Source organism: Bos indicus x Bos taurus, chromosome 26 (genome assembly GCF_003369695.1).
Source record: "Bos indicus x Bos taurus breed Angus x Brahman F1 hybrid chromosome 26, Bos_hybrid_MaternalHap_v2.0, whole genome shotgun sequence".
Classification (NCBI taxonomy): Eukaryota; Metazoa; Chordata; class Mammalia; order Artiodactyla; family Bovidae; genus Bos; species Bos indicus x Bos taurus.
The window spans coordinates 24,167,471-24,187,210 of NC_040101.1; the positions used below are offsets into that span (position 1 = coordinate 24,167,471).

A 19,740-nucleotide genomic window follows, 5' to 3' on the forward strand; every position below is an offset into this window, starting at 1 on the left:
GATCTTCCCAACCCAGGGATCGAAACTGGATCTCCTGCATTGCAGGCGGGTTCTTTACCATCCGAACCAACAGGGAAGCCCTACAGCCATCATATGCAGCTTCTAATCTGAGCTTCACTATCTACTACCTGGGCGATCCTGAAAAACTGCTTCACCTGCCAGAGCTTACTTTCCTTCTTCCATATCTTATTTTGGGAATCAAAAATAGCATATTATGTTATTCTTAAGTAACTTAGCACTTAGTATATTCTTTGTATCTATCTTTTTGTTTCATTTGTTTCTCCTGCTAAAAAATAAGTTCCTTAAGGATCAACACTGTCTTTAACATATTTCTATCTTGTGTGCAAAAATAGATGGATATCATAAATCTTAGTGTGCACACACACATACATACCACACACACACACACACACAAAGGCACACAAGGTAGTGAAATTCATCGACTATACATATACCTGTATATGTACAAACATAAACCTTTAGATTGAAACACATCTTGAATGGGCGTTATTTATCAGGAAATCATAATAGATAACCTGTTTTTCCTTCCAGTCTGAAAAGGTTAGATTTCTAAGCCATTGAAGCCATCAAAGTATATATTGAAGGAGGGAGAAGGGGAATTCTGGATTAGTAAAAGGAACAGTTTTCTCTGCAGTAGGTTATTTATTAACTCAACAGGCTGTCTTAAGGAGTCATGAGATCCATGTTAGCAGAGGAATTTAAGCAAAAACAAAATGGCTGCCTCCTAGACTGCTCTCACAGAGAGCTCTGCCAAAGAGTGTCGAGAGATCCTCTACATACTTCAGAATATGGAATTCAGACGAAGAAACCCTTCTTTCTTTGAAGTATGGACTTAATTCTCTCTTCTTTTGTACTCCTCATCGTCCCAGGCCGTCTCTTCTGTTCTGAGCCTCTGAGATGAACCATGTGTGTGGCTTGGGTAAGAGCAGAGAGAAGCAGCAGAAAATCATGCCCAAGATCACATACCAGGAGCTGCAGTGGGGCATTTCTGGTACCTGTACTAGGCATGCTGGATAAGAGGATTTTCATTATCCTTGAGAGGGTTGCTGTTTAATCTTTTTTTTTCCTGTTAATGAGCTCCACTTCAGTGCTATTTCCCTATCCACTTGCACCTTCCTCCACTTCTTAATCTCTTCCTATGATTAGCAGGTTTTCCCTACAAATTAAGTTAAATTTCCCCTGCTACACTCTGAGCCCATCACTTTTCTCATGACCTTCATTCACTAATGGCCATCATTGATTCCTGTCCTCCTTATCTTGATGACTTCTTGTCTCCAAGGACTGCAGCTCCTCCATCACTGAGCAGCTGAGAGTCAGTCATTTCTCTAGATTCCCTCTGAGAACTCTTATGATGGCAGAGTACAAGAGATGGCAGTGAAAGGCCAAAAGAAAGGGTAACAATCCTCATAATTATGACTTCCTAATTTAGACTAATAAAAAAAAAAAAAAACTGACTAAGCTCTGGTGATTAGGCCTCACTTAGTCTTCAAGTTCAAGAGCCTCTGGATGTGTCCAGTGTCTCCATATGTAGTTTCTATTGCTCAGTCACTGTCCACCTTTGTATGTTCTCTTTTGTCAGTGAGAAGTGGTGTTTGGTATTTCAGAGTAAGGGCTCTGGAGTCAGGATGCTTTTGTTAGAATCCTATTATCAAGGGTGTCACGATGAGCTGTTTAACTTCTTTAAGCCTTGTCATCCTCATCTGTATAATGGTTATCATAATAATGGCCTCCTCATATATTTGTTGTCAGGATTAAAATGAGATTCAATGTTAAAGTCTAAACACATGATGCATGATGAATAAATATTAACTATTATTTAAAAGAGGAATAGAGACAAGTTGGGTATTAATGAGTTTCTGAAATGTGGCCATCTCATTTTGATATTCAGTTTAATCCTCTATGGTTTCAATGGGCATTTTTAATGTGTGTGTGTGTTTTACACTTTTGTTGTGCCAGAATTTGGAACAAATGGATCGAAAAGCAGCTTATAATTTTGTGGCTTCTCGAATATTTGAAAACTCTTATTTATCCAGTTCATTTAATTTACATCAGTTGAGTCATTTTCAGAACTAACACCTGTCCGTGAAGATAGAGGATACAGCCCCTGCCCCCTGGGGGGGCCTGCAGCTGATGGGGTGGGGTTGTGAAGGGAAGACCCTACAGACGTCTGTGGAAGGATATTGCCCTTCCATAGCTGCCCCTCTGTGAGTGGCAGCCAAGCATCTGACTTGGAACCCAAGGTCACGAGGCTGTCAGTCTGAAAAAAAAAAGCTGTGCATGTAACTGGAAAGGGAAGAGCAAGGGAAAGCAAGATAGAACCTACCAGTCCTTCTGCACTACCTCCCATCACTCTAGCCAAAAGGACCTTCAGAGTAAAGTGGCCGCTGCTTCTCTCCTGTGTTGCTAATCTCACACATGTTTCCTTTCAGTCAGTTCTAACTAGAAGCCATACAGAGACTCTGGAAAATATACTTGCAGCTTTGCCAAGTTGATCCAGTGCAAAATCACCACAGTATACCCATTGAAAACATGGCTCCTGTTCACATCATTAACCATATGTAACTTCCAAATGAAAAGAGCAACATTACACCTCTGTCTAGCATGAGAGGCCACTCCCCTTCATGTAACTTAAAACATGATAAATATCTTCCTAAAAATGTAAAACAGCCATTGCCCATGTCATAGTGTCTATCTTTGGGTGATATTCCTTCTCTAGTGAACCATAGTTCCCCATTCTTTATTCTGTAGTTAAAAACTGACATATAATGTAAGCCACTAATAATATATTTCATGTTGAAACAGAGAAATGGGAAAGAGAAAAGAGAAGGATTCACAAACACACATGCACAAAGATATTCACATTAAATTAGATGAGGGTGGGTCTCTAGGGCATGGTTCCTAAGGAAAGGAATTTATCTGTTAATAGACCAATGGTGACGAGAAATCCCAGTAGAAATCCTACCGAGAAGTTAGGATAGTGAAGTACCCAGAACAGTCCCTCGTGTATCCATGTAACTTCAAATCTAAAATTTATGGAATGAAGATGCACCCTCATTTTGTATATCTGTCAAAATAATTCTTCTCATTAAACTTTATCATTTCAATAATTATACCTACTGATTTAAGAGATGTTAAAATAAAAAAAAAATGAGCATTTTGGAATTGATGAAATGAATGAACAGTAAATATTTGTTGAATGAGTGAAAGATGAAGAATGGGTGTTGGAGATGGAATAACTGTAGGTATTTATTTTCCAAATCAAAGTGTAGATGAGTGAGTGAGTGAAAGTCTCTCAGTCGTGTCCGACTCTTTGCAGCCCCATGGACTGTACAGTCCATGGAATTCTCCAGCGCAGAATACTGGAGTGGGTAGCTTTTCCCTTCTCAAGGGGACCTTCCTAACCCAGGGATCAAACCCAGGTCTCCTGCATTGCAGGTGGATTCTTTACCAGCTGAGCCACAAAGGAAGCACAAGATTACTGGAGTGGGTAGGGTTGTCTAAATAGAAAATTAATGAGATATGAAATGATGAATTCTAGACAGGAGGGTAGTCAAATGACCCAAAACCTGGCTCATTTGCCTAGGTAGGAATGAAACTCAGAATGACCCAAGGAAGATCATAAAAGCAGCTGTAAGACTGGTGAATCCTTGCAGATGACTAGCCCTGATATGTATATGCATCAGAATTTCAGGATTCTTCGAAAACGTAAGGCTCATAACATCTTATTTCTGATTCGCAGGAATCCCTTCTATAAAATTTTAAGTTAAGTGGCTGAAAACAGCCTTTTGTATTGAGAATGGAACTTTGTCTATCAGGATCTATCTTTCTTTAAAAACAATAAGTAGAGTAAATAGACTAGTCCCACCATTTTTTATTGTTGGCTCTGGCACTTAAAACATCAACACCTCTAAACAGAGTGAGCCCATAATTTAGAGAAAGCTATCAAGGTTTTCAGGGGCATAGCAAGATGTGCCCTGGGGTGGGGGGAAAAACTTGCTGCAGCATTTATGAGATTTATGGTAAAGGGTTTTACATGAGGGCTGAAGTTTAAGGCAGATAAATCCCAGACGACAAATACCACCAATAATTGAATTACAAAACCATTATCATGTGCTGAACAGAGCAACTTTATGACTCTGTTGTGACAAGATGAAACTTGTTAGAATATTTATGTGCCTGGGATAGCTTCTGCACCACCAATCCAGAGAACAAGCTGGCTCTTCCATGTGCCTCCTATGAGCAGTTAGCCTTCCTGAGTAATTCAGTAGCCAAGGAAAACAAGGCACTTCAGAGAGAGGGCTCCAAAACAGACATAGCCTACAACCATACATCACATCTGACCTTGAATTTCAACAGCTTCTGGGTCCAACACACTTCTGTTGTCAGCTGAAACTAGGCTCTTCCCATGGTAATCTGGCCAGTCATACAATAAATAAAGACTCTGGCTGTCTTCATTGTTTTCTACTTCTAAACAAATGAAGAGTAAAAACATCCCAGTTATAAGAACCATTTTTTTCTGATCTTAACATGTCTTTGAGAAATCATATACCTTCATCTTTTGTGATTGTTGAAATCTATGAATCAGACTCTTTGACAGTGGCAATGAAATGGTAGTTTTCCTTTTTTTATAGGATGAAGTAATGACAGGACCAATCCATTCCTCATGATGGCTATGACTTAGTTAAAACAGATTACGTTCCCGTTTATAGTTTTGCTATAACTGAGTATATCCTTATGAGATTTGGGTAGTTTTCTCCAATTTTTTTTTAATTTAGAAATAATTTTAGGATTGAAGAATTGCAAAGAATAAGAGCTCTTATATACCCTTCCCTATGGCTTATACCTCATATAACCATGTTGTGATATTCATAACTAGGAAATTAACATTGATTTAATACTATCAACTAAACTGGAGACTTTATTTGGATCTTTCCAGGTTTTCTACCAATGCCCTATTGTTTCCCCATCCAGAATCCAAATAATACTCCAACATTGCATTTACATGTCATTCCTTTTTCTGTTTCCTCAAATCTCCTGTCTTTCCTTGTCTTTGATAACCTGGACAGTTTTGAAGTATGCTAATCAGGTGTTTTGTAGAATGTTCCTCAAATTGGGTTAGTCTGATATTTTCTCATGATTATAGGTTTATATATTCTTGGGAAGAATATCCCAGAAATGGTGTGTGCTTCTCATGACATCACATCAAAGAGTGATACAAGTATCAATAATGTATGTTTTATTACCAAAGATGGTAACCTTGATCACTTGATTGAGGTGGTATCTGCCAGGTTTGTCCATTGCTGAGTTATTATTTTCTCTGTTCCAACATCTCTTTCTTAGCAGCAAGTCCCTGAGTCCAGTTCCCACTCCAGTGAAGGAGAATCTAGCTCTAACTCCTGGCAGAAGGAGTATCAAAAACTGGATGGACATATGTTAAAATTTCCATCATCATTAAGTCTTTTGAGAGGGATACTTTGAGGCTGTGCTTTTTACTCACTAATGTTAGGGTGCATCCGTCAACCTTGCCTGCAGCATTTACGACTGTGGTATTCTAATGGAAATTGTTCATATCTGTCAGGAACAGTTGTTCCATTTGACAATTTATTTAATGTATAGCACTATGTAATTGCTCAGCCAATGAACTGACCAAAAAAAAAGATAGTTAATAAGCCCAATTCTGGATTGTTTTTTATTCCTTCCTCACCTCAAGAATCTCTGTGCGCTGTTTCTGAGTCTGTGGCCAAATAATCCCTGTTAGGCATTAAGATGCCACCTGCTGATGCAAGACAAGATCTCTCTGCCTAATAAAGTCCTTCTTAAAGGAGAGTTTTAAAGTCTGACTTGGGATGAAGCAGTCAGAGGCGAATGCTTTTCCCCAGTGACATATTTGCTTTACTGACTGTGGAGGTGGGGACTCCCTTGGGAGTTCTGATCTCTCCTCTCTGTTCATTTGGGCATCCCACAGCATCTTTACCCTGAGGAGGGTGATTTGGGGGTACTACATGAGTGTGCACACACATACATGCACCTACACACACACTCTTACCTCTCCCTGTCTCTCTTCTATCCTGCCTGTGGAAAAAAATGCAGGCTTGCTGCTCCCCGAAAAAGAAAACAAACCTCAATAAAGTGTACTGACTCTGCTGTTCAAGAGTGATTTTAATTCCTAAGACAAAGAATGAAAAGAAAAGGAATATTTTTTCACGAGAAAGATCACTGGAGTGAGTCAAGACCCAGGTTAACAGTTTCAACCTGACACTGTCTGAATGGTGTGACCTTGGATGAGATATTTCCTCTCTTGAAACTTTGGTTTCTATAATTGTGACATGCAGTGTTTGGACTAGTTCATCTCTAACAGTCTTTTCATCTCTAAAGGTTTACTGTTGATAACAATGTTAGCTGTACATACTCTTTCTTTTACTCTTCACAACAGTCTTATCATTAGGTAGTATTATTATCAACCTTTCTACAGATGGTACATGAACTATAGAGAAATCAGGTTCCAATCTGATTGTGTATCATTTTTTAGCCATATGACCTCAGGCAAGTAGCTTTCAGGGCTAACACAGCCTTTCCTTATCTCACCATTATTTTTCCTGAAATTGTGTTGCATATGAAGTTTCTAGGCACACAATGTATATTCTTATCCAAGTTGTTGACAGTTGACAAACAGGACACCAGCAGTGGCACAGCCTTACAAACCCTATATGATATCCATCCTACACTTAACAAATGGACACTAGTCATTGATCAACAGCATTAGACAAGAGATTTTTTTTCCTAAGGTAGTTAAAGCCCCTTATAGTTCATATGTTTTTTTCTACACAACTTTTAAGAAATGGTATATTATATATAATATATACCTGATAATATATACCTGATATTGGAGAAGGCAATGGCACCCCACTCCAGTACTCTTGCCTGGAAAATCCCATGGTTGGAGGAGCCTGGTGGGCCACAGTCCATGGGGTCGCTAAGAGTTGGACAAGACTCAGCAACTTCCCTTTCACTTCTCACTTTCATGCATTGGAGAAGGAAATGGCAACCCAGTCCAGTGTTCTTGCCTGGAGAATCCCAGGGACGGGGGAGCCTGGTGGGCTGCCGTCTATGGGGCCGCACAGAGTTGGACATGGCTGAAGCAACTTAGCAGCAGCAGCAGCATATCTGATATATATTTATAGTTATTCACTCTCTCTCTTCTATGTTGAAATCTAAACATAAGGGCAGGGATTTTCCTCTGTTTTATTTGTTGCTAACCATCATCACCTAGAACTACCCCTGGCACATTATTGGCATTCAATAAATATTTGTTGAACTCATTCATTCATTAAAAATTTAATTAAGAATCTGCTCTCTGGCTTCCTGTGGAGGAAAGTGTTAAAGATTTAACATTTTAAATGTTAAGGATGCCCCAGGAATCCTCAGTCTATAGCAATGGTCTCCATGGTGAGTTACCTGTGACCCCACCCCAGTAATGGACAAGATGATTCATGGATGTGAGAAGAAAGTATTAGAATTTCTGACTTTTTGCTTTCTTCTATTTTGATTTCTATTTTCTGTATATTTTCTAAAGTGAATATGTAAATACCATAGTGCATTTGCAATTCCACCTGAGCTATCTCAAATCCTAAAAGATGATGCTGTTAAAGTGTGGCACAAAATATGTCAGCAAAATTGGAAAACTGAGCAGTGGCCACAGGACTGGAAAATGTCACTTTTCATTTCAATCCCAAAGAAGGGCAATGCCAAGGAATATTCAAGCTCCCGTACAATTGTGCTCATTTCACATGCTAGCAAGGTAATGCTCAAAACCTTTCAGGCTAGGCTTCAGCAGTATGTACACTTCCAGATGTATAAGCTGGATTTAGAAAAGGCAGAGGAACCAAAAAATCAAATTGCCAACATCCATTGGATCACAGAAAAAGCAAGGGAATTCCAGAAAAAAAATGTACTTCTGCTTCATTGACTATACTACAGTCTTTGACTATGTGAATCACAACAAACTGGAAAATTTTTAAAGAGATGGGACTACCAGACCACCTTACTTATCTCCTGAGAAATCTGGTTGCAGATCAAGAAGCAGCAGTTAGAATATTATGTGGAACAACAGACTGGTTCAAAATTGCAAAAGCAGCACAACAAGGCAGAATATTGTCACCTTATTTATTTAACTTATATGCAAAATACATCATGAGAAATGCCCGGCTGGATGAATCAGACTGGAATCAAGATTGCTGGGAGAAATATCAACAACCTCAGATACACAGATGATACTACTCTTTTGGCAGAAGGTGAGGAGGAACTAAAGAGCCTCTTGATGAAGGTGAAAGAGGAGAATGAAAAAGCTTTCTTTGGACGCAACATTCAAAAAACTAAGACCATGGGATATGGCACCATCACTTCATAGCAAATAGAAGGGGAAGAAGTGTAAACAGTGACAAATTTTTTTTCTTGGGCTCCAAAATCACTGCAGATGGTGACTGCAGCCATGAAATTAAAAGACACTTGCTCCTTGGAAGAAAGCTATGATAAACCTAGACAGCATATTAAAAAGTAGAGACATCACTTTGCTGACAAAGTCTGTATAGTCAAAGCTATGGTTTCTCCAGCAGTCATGTATGAATGTGGGAGTTGGATAATAAAGAAGGCTAAGTACCAAAGAATTGATGCCTTTGAATTGTGGTGCTAGAGAAGACTCTTGAGAGTCCCTTGGACAGCAAGGGGATCAAACTAGTCAATCCTAAAGGAAATCAACCCTAAATTTTCATTGGAAAGACTGATGCTGAAGCTCTAATACTTGGCCACCTGATGTGAAGAGTTGACTCAGTGGAAAAAACCCTGATGCTGGGAAAGGTTGAAGGCAAAATGAGAAGAGTGTGGCAGAGGATGAGATGGTTGGATAGCATCACGGACTCTGTGGGCATGAATCTGAGCCAACTCTGGGAGACAGTGAAAGACAGGGAAGCCTGGCATGCTGTGGTCCACGTGATTGCAAGCAGTCAAACACAACTTAGCCAATGAATAACAACAACAACTCGTGCATTTCCACAACTTATTACTAGTAACTCCTATATTGGGTATGTGCTCTTTTTTCTTTTCTCTTGCTTGATGTGTTCAAACAAAAATTTGGATATTTCTGCCCTTGGAATTCTCTTATGGAACATAATTTCTCTGGGTCAGACTGTCTCCAGCAGCAAAATAATCAGGTTTCCATTCTTTTACACTTGTTTTCTGCCTCCTGGTCTGAAGTTCTTTGTCTGTAACAAATATGAAAATACAGGAGAATTGAAGTTCTCTCCTCTTCTTGTTTCCCATTAATACAGTCCCTTCAGTCCGAATCAGGACTTTTACACCTTCCTCCTCTCACTCTGAATTTACGGTCAGCACAAATACACACCTCCTAGTATCCCTGGCATTTTTTCCTCTTATCACAACCTTAGCCTTCCAAGCACTCTTTCTTAAGATGGCATACAAGTTGTAAGTGTCCTGAAATTTGAGAAAGATCCATGTATCCTGCTCATGCAAATAAATACCACTTATTTCCCCCATGTCCCTTTGTCATTTGCTCACATTAATTACATCCACCTTACTCTTCCTTTCCTGACTGTAGAAATTTTCTTGTTTTTTATTAATAGTATTGGTTTATTACTATTAATAATAATGCATAAATACATCTTCCATGTCATTGTTAAATAAACTACTGATAAGTATAATCATCCCTTTGACTATTTCCCAACGATTCTAAAAATTCCAGAGGTGACTTCCATTATGAATTTTGAATGTACATTTCCAGTAGCATTTGTTTTACTTTTATATGCATTTTGACTTTGAGGTAGTCGATAGGAGACAGATAAATTGGGCATTTTCATTTAATAGACTGCAATAAAATAGAGATCTCTCTCATTAATTTTGTGTTCTGGCATGGAACAGTCTCTAAGATACATCGTTGAGTAAAATTAACAAGTTGCTAAAAATACATAGGGTATGCTACCACTATAGTTTCAAAAGATAAGAACAAACCTGCCTTAAAAATGCTGTGTGCTCCTCTTTTACCTCCGTCCCACATTCTTTGATAATTTCAAGTATTTTCCTCTGTATCTCACTGGTACTGTCATTTCTGTTTCAAGATCAGGCTCGTGATCTGGTCATGCTCCCTGGTGTCTCTCTAGACTTTCTCCTTTGCATTCAGAAACAACAAAGACAAAGATGGGGAGGCACCATAAAAGTGGGGAAATAAGAAGGAGAGAGGAAATTCAACCAATGGAGTAGGAAGTAAAGTCATTATATTAGAAGATGGGAAAGTGGGAAAGAGGAGGGAAACTGTAGAAGAATGATTTGCCCAACCAGTTTAGAAGAACGGTTGATGTCTGCAGAGACCCGTGCTTACTTCTAAGCCCTTTCATTTCTCTTTCAACTTTCCATTTTCTTTCTACTGAGCACTTTGTATAACAAAACCTCACCTCCCACGACCCTCCTGAGCTTTATGTATTCCCTCATTCTGAGTCAGACATCCTATTCTTCACTTTACTCTCCTTTGTCTGTCTGTCTCTCTCCCCTGCATTTTGTTATAAATGTCATATAACCTAACAGTCAGACTTCTGATTTGGGGAGTAGGAATGACAAAATGCAGACTGTAATGAGCTGAAGAGTGTTGGCCATGCTGATCCTTTGTAGCCATTATGCATTTAACAAACTAACTAGCATTTTTATTTGTCTGCCTCTATTTATTTGTTATTTGTAGTAGCTACCATTGTTTCAGTAACTCTGGGAGTTGGTGATGGACAGGGAGGCCTGGCGTGCTGCGATTCATGGGGTCGCGAAGAGTCGGACACGACTGAGCGACTGAACTGGCTGACTGACCATTGTTTCTGGAAAACCAGTGTAACCATGTGGAGATCAGAAAAAAGCAAACAAGCATGTTTCTCAGGCTTACAGGAGAGGTTAAAATGCCACCTTTAAGATACTTTTTATTTTTTTCTAGCTCATTTCTCCCATAAGATGAGACCTCAGGCCCAGCTGCTTTGTTTAGGAGTGAAAACTATAGCTTTAACTAGGACTTTCCTGATGGCGTTTATCTCTGAGAGCCTAACTGTAGTGTTATGTGAAGAGGAAACCCTTGACTACAGAAGAGGAGACCAGAGGGCCCAGCCGCCAATACAGGCCAGCACTTTGCTGCTGCTCCCAGTAGTAGATGGGGCCACTTGCTTTGTTTATGGGAAGCCTGTGGGAACATGAATGCTTCTTCTAAAACAAAAAGGAGGAGGGCAGGTGTCTCTAACTCTCAGCATCTGTCTCTCTGCAGATCCCTCCCGACTCCTCCCTTGGCCGTTAGCTGCAAATCTGACTCTGAATAAATAAGTGCTATCCCATCATAGTGTTTATTTTTTAATACTTGCTCCGTGGTTATCTCCATCAGTATATTTTGTGGATCCACAACATTTATTGAGTAGTATATTAAGCTGGTATAAACTCAGACAAAATGCCAGGAGAATGATAAACTAGTGACATTTTTGGATTTCTCTGTAGAAAGTGTCTACAAAGGCTGCATTTAGCTGATTGTATTTCAGAAGGCTGATGTTTCACTGCTAACTTCACAGTGCACTATATCAGAGTGAGTGTTTTATTTGCATTCTTGACTATGATAGTCCTTAGGTTTTATTCCACACCGGCTCCTAAATGTGAGCACTGGCTTAAGATACTGGAAGCATAAATGCAGGAGTCTGGCTTGATCTTTTTTGTATCAATACAGCTGAGTCTACCATGTCCAGAGGGCTTCCACCTTCCTTGGGCAGAGAGACTACACATGGATAGATGGGAACACAAGTTATTTGGAGCCATTTATAAACTTATGTGCATAACTTTCTTTGTGCCATCCTGTGGCTTTTAGGATCAAATACAAAACCTTGACATGATGTTGTTGCTGTTTAGTTGCAGAGTCATGTCCAACTCTTTGCAACCCCATTGACTGTAACCCACCAATCGCCTCTGTCCATGGGATTTCCCAGGCAAGAATACTGGAGTGGATTGCCGTTTCTTTCTCCAGGGGATCTTCCCCACCCAGGGATCAAATCCATGTCTCCTGTATCAGCAGTGTGTTCTTTACCAGTGAGCCACCAAGGAAGTCCTAACATGATGTACACAGTGCCTAGATTTTCATTTTATCTTCTGTTGATCTGCTGTGAAAACTTAGCCATGTTTACTGTTTACATACTAGTAGGCACCTCTGTGGATCAACTTCTATCTGACCTGTGGCCTTTTTACTTGATATTTATCTCTAAGGAGAACGCTCTGCCACTCCCTCTAGCCATTGATCATATTGTTACATATCCATGAAAATTCGATCTATTTTACTCTAAAGGCTTATGGAACATTCTCCTGCAGACATTTCTCCTGTCTTCAAATACCAACTCGAATATTAGAACTCTTGTTTAACTGGGTTACTGTCTCTCCCATAGCTGTATGTAAAGCTAGGGAATCTGTAGGCCTTGTTCTTACCACATAAGAGGACATTGGAATATTTCACTAAACAAATAAGAGAATTCATTCATTCATATGGTTGATCTCTGGGCTACTGACTCTTTCATTTTGTCTGTTGATTCATGATGAGAAATCATTTCTGTTAATGAGGTACCCATGATAACCTAAGAAGCTTTTATTACCAACATGAATTTTAATTTTCACATGAGGATTAATATCCTCCATCTATCTACACATACTTGCTGTGAGCCAGGAATCTCTTAAGTGCTTTAGATGTATATTCTAGGAAAACTTATTTTAGTCTCATTTTATCCTTAAAAAATAAAAGCATAGAGATGTTAAGTAACTGAATGCAAACATGCAGATAAACTGATAAATGCTGATATGGCTTGCTGTGTACTTCATTATTCAAAAGCAGTCAGTAAACATTTATTGAATATCTATGTATGGCATGCATGGAACCTAGCACAGTTTGAGCTTGTCTGTCAATAAGACCAAATGAGTCACCACTTGAAACATGGCCTAATCTGTGCTATGCAAAAGAATGTGCAAAGTTCTGGATGTCTCAGAAGGGATAACCAACTTAGTTTAAGTGGCACCCCCACTGGGGAGATAGTTTTCAACTTCATTCATGTGCAGCAGAGCCACAAACCATAAGAGTTAAGGAGGCAGAAGAAGGGTAAGAGGTTATTCCAGGCAGAGGTGCCAGTATGTGCAAAGCATGCATGAAGATATTCCTTGACTTCATTGAAATTCAGTTTCAGAAGGGAATTCATTTTCTCAATTAGACATAAAGACAATATAAAAATATACAAGATATAGCCACCTACTGTCTTTTTATGTAATTAAAGGACCCTGCACCAATATTTTTCATCTCATTTTTATAGAGAGATTCTTTCAGAGTCCCAGAATTGAACAACCCAATATATTGGATATTATAGTAAATATTGACCAGTGTAAACATGTCTATATATTTGTTGAAGAAACATTCTTCTCTATGCTCTGGTAAGCACAGAGAATGTAGTGATAAAAACAGAGCACCTGCCTTTTGGGAGCTCAGTGAAGTAAGAGAAGCAGTTATGCAAAGAGATCCAGCAAATCATTATGAACCATGATGGGGATGGTACAGGGCAATCTGGAAGCATAAAGCAAAGCTGCCCAAACCTTTGTGCTTAATACCTGAAATCAGAGTTACTAACATGATTAGGCAGAGATTCTTAATGCCATTTCTGAGATCTCACTTCAAATGTGAGATCGTCAAGAGAATATTTTGAATTAAAATTTCTGTCTATGCTGGTTTTCTCTGACTTCTTATTTTTTTAGTTTTTTTTTTTTTTGAGGTTTAATTGACAAATAGACTTGTGATATGCTTCATGTACAATGTGATGATTTGATACATATATACATTATGAAAGGATTTCCATAATTGAGTTAACATTAATTACCTCACATGTTTATCTTTTGTGTGTGTGATGTGTAAGAATATTTAAATTCTACTATCTTAGCAAACTGCAATTGCATAATACAGTATTCTTCATTATAGTCACCATGTTATACATTAGGTCCTCAGACCTTATGCATCTTTTAACTGAAAGGTTGTGCATTTTTATCATTTTCTCCCCATTCTTCCATCCCCAAAGTCCCTGGAAACCACCTGTCATTATTGTCCTCATTGTCATCAGCATCATCATTAAGCCCAACAATTGGTCTTAAAACATACAGAAAACCATTCAATTCTACAGCTCCAACTAAAATGCATAAATGAGCTAGAAAGTGATATTTTGCAGATCGTCTGCAGTGATGTGTTTCCACAAGGGTCTGGTCAACGACAGCACCATTAAAACCAGCACCTCTGTGAGCATTTAACATCGTTTGGCTTCAGCTCTTGAGAACTCACCAGTGCCACAAAGTAAAAGAAACAATAATTCTTTATAATCTGTGACTGCAGATCTAAGAGGCACCCTTAGGCCTCCAGGAAAAAGGACGAGCACATCAGCAAATAAAAATTGTGGTCTGACTTTAAAGTTTTATTTTGTTGCTGCAGTTTTACTGTACCTGGGAAAATCTTAGGCGGGGTAAGGAAGTTGGTAGCCATGGTAGATTTTGGAGAGACAAAGGACTCTGTTTTGGCCCTGTCTCTTTTCATTAGTTAATAAGAGGAACATGTCACTTGAAACAACAGCTCCTGCCTTTAGAGATAATAAAATATCTTAAGAGATTTTGATTTGAGGTATGAGCACATAAAAAGATGAAACTAGATACAGGATCATCATTTTGCCTCCTGTTGACACTAACCACAAGCCAAGCAAGTTATTTAGTTTGCAGGGGAGTCCACCACTGTTTATGGGATGCCAGCATCATAGATGTTGGTCATTTCAAGGAAGAAACTTGCAGCAATTAAGGAGGGAAGTGACCAACATGTTACTACCTAGTAATAATTTGCAAAAACCAGTTACCTGCTGAGCTTTCTGGTTTGAGGGTTGTTGGGAGCTTGTCTTTATTTTCAGTGCTCACGACTGGTCTCATCAGTAGAAGTTGACTGAACCCAATCAATGCTTCACTTTGGGCAGTGGAGTGATACCAACCACAGATAAGCAGTCACCACAGTGGATGGCTGAAACGATGGTGAAAGTGTCCCATCTTCCCATGTTCAGATTCTAACCGGGCGAAAAGACCAAGTGCATGTCTCCTGTGTCTTTGTGGGGGAATTATAAAACCCTTGCTGGGACCGCTCTGCCTCCTGGGAGAAGAAAAATACGGAGTTTAATTTTTCAGGCATAGGCTCTGAGTTTTAGGCAATGTGTCAATCAAAGAAAAGTTACTGACAGTGATAATAGGGCCTTAGGAGACTTCTTAAGATGAACAGAGACTAAGCAGGCTAAGCCTCAGACTCTTGGAGTTGGAAGATAAGGTCAAAAGAGAAGTGTTCTGGGGATGCCCATAGGATAGTGATTAATTTACTTTGAAGAGCTCACAGACCATCATGCACTCCCCCTACCTTCCTCCCCTCTTACCTTTCCCCCCTTCCTTCTTTCAGTGTTTGAGTATCTATTATCTTAAAGCTCAGGCATTATTTTATTCATTTATACATATAAATATAAAGTGTTTAAAGCAAAACTCCTCCATGGCTCTCAGTTTGATGTAGGGGGGTGGCTGCTTTTACACAGGGAAAGACAAAAATAACTCTAGCACACTGTTATAGGCTTTATATTTTAAAAAAGAAATGTTTGTGGTAGGAAGAGAAAAATTTTCCTGGTGTAACTGGGAACTAGGTAATGGAGGAAGTGACTTTTCAGATGTGCCTTAGCATAAGAGTCAAGGAAGACAAGGGGAACCTGGAAAACAGCCCTTCATCCTGGAGAGAAAAGCACACAGAGGCTAGAAGAGGCTAAGGAAGGGCAAGAGACACTTTCAGGAGTGGCGCGTCTTCCCCTGTAGCAGGAGGGTGACCGCGGAAGGGAGATGCCACCTGGGTACCACACTGAGACCTGCGTGTTCTCACCATTTACATTTTCTCACATGGATTTGATGATGGAGCCGAGGGGCTCAAGGAGGCAAAAGGAGACCAGTTTTAAGGCATGTTATCACCTTCCACTTGGAAATTAAATAAATAAATGAAAGTTGTGCAAGTCCTGATAAAAAAAAATTATAGACAATCCCAAGTTTAATTAATCTTGTTGAATGAAAGTCTTACGAGATGCAGTACGATGGCCCATATTACTTATGTAACAGGATAATTATTTTCTATTTAATATGGCTCACTGCAAGATAAGACTAACTAATATGTGCCTCCAAGGCTTTTAAAATAGACTCGTCTTTTACTTACATTTGTGGCTTCCAGCACACATCAGAAAGCGAATGCAACTGCATTTCCCCCTCAAACTGGTTCAAAAGCACAGAATGGTCACCCTGAGCTGTTCTGTCCACTACATTTTTTGGGTCACATGGCCTGTTCATAGGAGAGTAGTAGATAGTTCTGCACATTTCAAATAAAAACGTTAATTAGATCAGTTTGCTATGTAGATCACTGTTCAAGTCATCCAGCTAAAGCAGCTTGCCTGGCATCTGCCCGCTAAGTCTTGAAAGTTTAATACACTGTCAGTGAGATTGTTGCATATGACATGTGTGGGACTTATTTGCAAGTCTGAGATAATAACACACAATATCCTTGCCGGAGTTAAGCCTGGCCTCCATCAAATAAAGGTTTCATTATCAGCTTTATTTGAAGTGGAAATTTTACTGTCAGGCTATATCAATAAATACAGTAGATGTATCCCAAGGATCATGGCTTTAAAATCCTGTGAATGTTCGTTTAATAGTTTCTGGGGCTCAGCTGAGTTTCTCTGGGGCATGTGGGGTTTCATTAATGTTGATATGTTCCATCATTTAGGTCTGTGATGGGGTCGAACAAGGAACCGGACCTTGTGCATCTAGAGGCCAGAACTGTGGATGGTCGTAAGTAAAGCCACTTTTCCATGATGCTCATAGTAATAATTTGTTTTCTGGATCTGCCATGAATTATATCTGTGTTAAAGGAAATCACAGTGGCATGAATCTAAGTCATCTGGACCTGAGGACTTTTTGTGTGTGTGTGTCCTTAGTAATCTAGAGTTGTCTTGATGGATAACTCTCATCCCATCAGGGGGGTTTTCTTTGCAGGTGATTAAAAATTCCAAAATCCCTTATTGCTAAAGTAAACATTATTATTGTGTTCAGTTCAGTTCAGTTCAGTCGCTCAGTTGTGTCCGACTCTTTGCAACCCCATGGACTGCAGCACGTCAGGCTTCCCTGTTCATCACCAACTCCTGGAGCTTACTCAAATTCATGTCCATAGAGTCAGTGATGCCATCCAACCATCTCATCCTCTATTGTCCCTTTGTTACTGCTGCTCTTTTGATGTGATTTTTTTCACCAGTTTCCTTGTTTTATCAGATATCATCCAGGCAATACCTCAACGGTCTATTGGGAGATTCACAGAATACTTGGAAAAGGCTTGTAGGAGAGAAGCAAGCAGCAGAAGGGAAAAGTCAGTTGGTAGCTCTGAACGCCCCAACTGAGATTGGCTGAGTGAAGGATTGTGTTTCCTGTGGACATTGTGACTTTAGCACTCAATGTGGAGGGAGTTGAAGATTCACAGTCCAAATACATGTCTGTATGGCTCACAAGTTCACTCTCTTGTGTGACCTTGAAAGTCTTTATGCCCTTGTTTCTTCACTGTAATTTGAAGAAGTGAATAACAGTGATTCCTACGGTAGCTAATATTTACTGAGCACTTGCCCTGTACTAAGAATTATGCTAAGGGATTTCTATACTTTATCACAACTATCTTCACAACTTGTAGGTGGTTCCTATTTTATGGATGAAGCAATCGAGGCATAGAAAGTTTACGTAATATGGTTAAATGATGTGGATTTCCTCCCCTTCTTTGGTCCTGAGGATCTCCAGAAGGGCTGAGCATTTCACAGGGTGCTACTAGGCCCAAGACGGATGCTGCAGGTGAAAGAGTAAAGGGGGGCTACAGAGAAGAAAAAAGGACGAGAGAGAAAAAGCGAGTGAAAAGGAAGAGGTCTCCAGTGTAGAGAAGAGGAAGAGAATGGACTCTCCAGTCACCACCGAGCCGGGAGGCTGGTGGAGGTTGTCCAGCACTGAGCAGAGGGCTATAATCCAATTTTGGAGACCTTCCCTCCTTCACAACTACCCCTCACGGTTCACAGACTTTACCATCACTGATGCTGAGCCTGTCTACATGTCCTGCATGCTTTTGATGCAAAGGCAGATGATACCCATGGTTTACCAGCTCACAGCTGAAAGCAGCTGGTCGCCGCACCATCCACACTCTCCAGAAACCACACCTCCTCCGTCACTGTGCACTCACAGGGAGATAATTTCATCTCCAGAGGTTTCTTTCCCTGTGTAGGGGATGAATCCTTTGGCTGAATCAGTTGGGGGACAGATCAGGGTCCAAGCTGACCATCTCCTTTCTCCTTATAAACTCAGGAAGGGCTGTGATATGCAACGTGCCCAGATTGTACCTGACGCAGAATAACCTCAGCAATTTAGAGCTGCTTCCTCTCCTCTTTTAAAGTGGGCTCTCTCTGGTGGTGACCAGAGCTGGCAATGTTACCTTGGATTCCAGGGTTCAGTTTTCAGTACACAATAGCCAGAGCTGTCTTTTCTGAGGTCAGAAGTTACAATGTTATCTGTCCATTTTCTCAGTCTCATTTCACTCTGGGCCCTCCTCATTCCTAACCTGGGGGTCTTTGGGTTTGCTTTTAATTCTTAGACCTGCAAGGTCTGTCTCCCTATAAGGCTCCAATACCTGATATTTCCTCTGCTTGGAATTCATTTCTTCCCTCTTCCCTGACCAATTCAGTATAACTCATCATTGGGGATCATCCAGGTATCCAGTTAAACATCCATTTTTTTTTATAACTTTTAATTCTGAAATAATTTTAAACTCACATGAAGTGAAAGTTCATTAGTCATGTCTGACTCTTTGCAACCCCATGGACTGTAGCCCTCCAGGCTCCTCTGTCCATGGAATTCTCCAGGCAAAAATACCGAAGTGGTAATACTGGAGCCTTTCCCTTCTCCAGGGGATCTTCCTGACCCAGGGATTGAACCTAGGCCTCCTGAATTGCAGGCAGATTCTTTACCATCTGAGCCACAAGGGAAGCCCCTTAGACTCACACAGAAGTTGCACACACACACACACACACACACACACAATAGTAGAGTTCCCTCAAATCCTCCACCCAGCTTCCTCCAATGATAACATCTAATGTAACTACAGAATTATATCAAACCAGAGAAAGCATCCCTGGTTTCTTAAGACTTCTTAAGGAAGTCTTTCTTGAACTTCTAATCTAAATTCGTTTATTTTGTGTTTGGTTTCATCCAACTCCATTATTTATCTTTATGGTGCTCATCTTAGCTTGAAATTACACATTCCATTTACGTGATTATTTGATCATAACTTTTCCTCTCCACCTGCATATAAGTAAGTTCTGTGAATGCAGGAGTCAAGTATACCTTTGCTTGATAGTGGGTCTCCAGCACCTTCCACAGTGGCTCCATGTAGAGAGAGCTTACTAAACGAACGATTACATAGTTGACCAATTTTCAGTCAACTGGCTACCTAAACTCACTTACAGGTTTTATGAAAAATCTAGAGTGTCTCAAACTTGAACATGCATACAGCCCACCTAGGGATCTTGTTAAAATGTGGATTCTGATTCAGTA

The 19,740-nt window shown here is 39.9% G+C and overlaps 1 protein-coding gene across 4 annotated transcripts in view; it reads left to right on the forward strand.

Annotated features, from left to right (window-relative positions):
- The window catches only part of SORCS1 (sortilin related VPS10 domain containing receptor 1), a 576,537-nt gene that overhangs the window by 402,160 nt on the left and 154,637 nt on the right, over positions 1–19,740 (forward strand). For all 4 annotated transcript variants that reach the window (XM_027528998.1, XM_027528999.1, XM_027529000.1 and 1 more), the window contains exon 6: positions 16,889–16,953. In XM_027528998.1, coding sequence (XP_027384799.1) covers positions 16,889–16,953 — 65 coding nt within the window. The remainder of the gene's footprint in view (positions 1–16,888; positions 16,954–19,740) is intronic.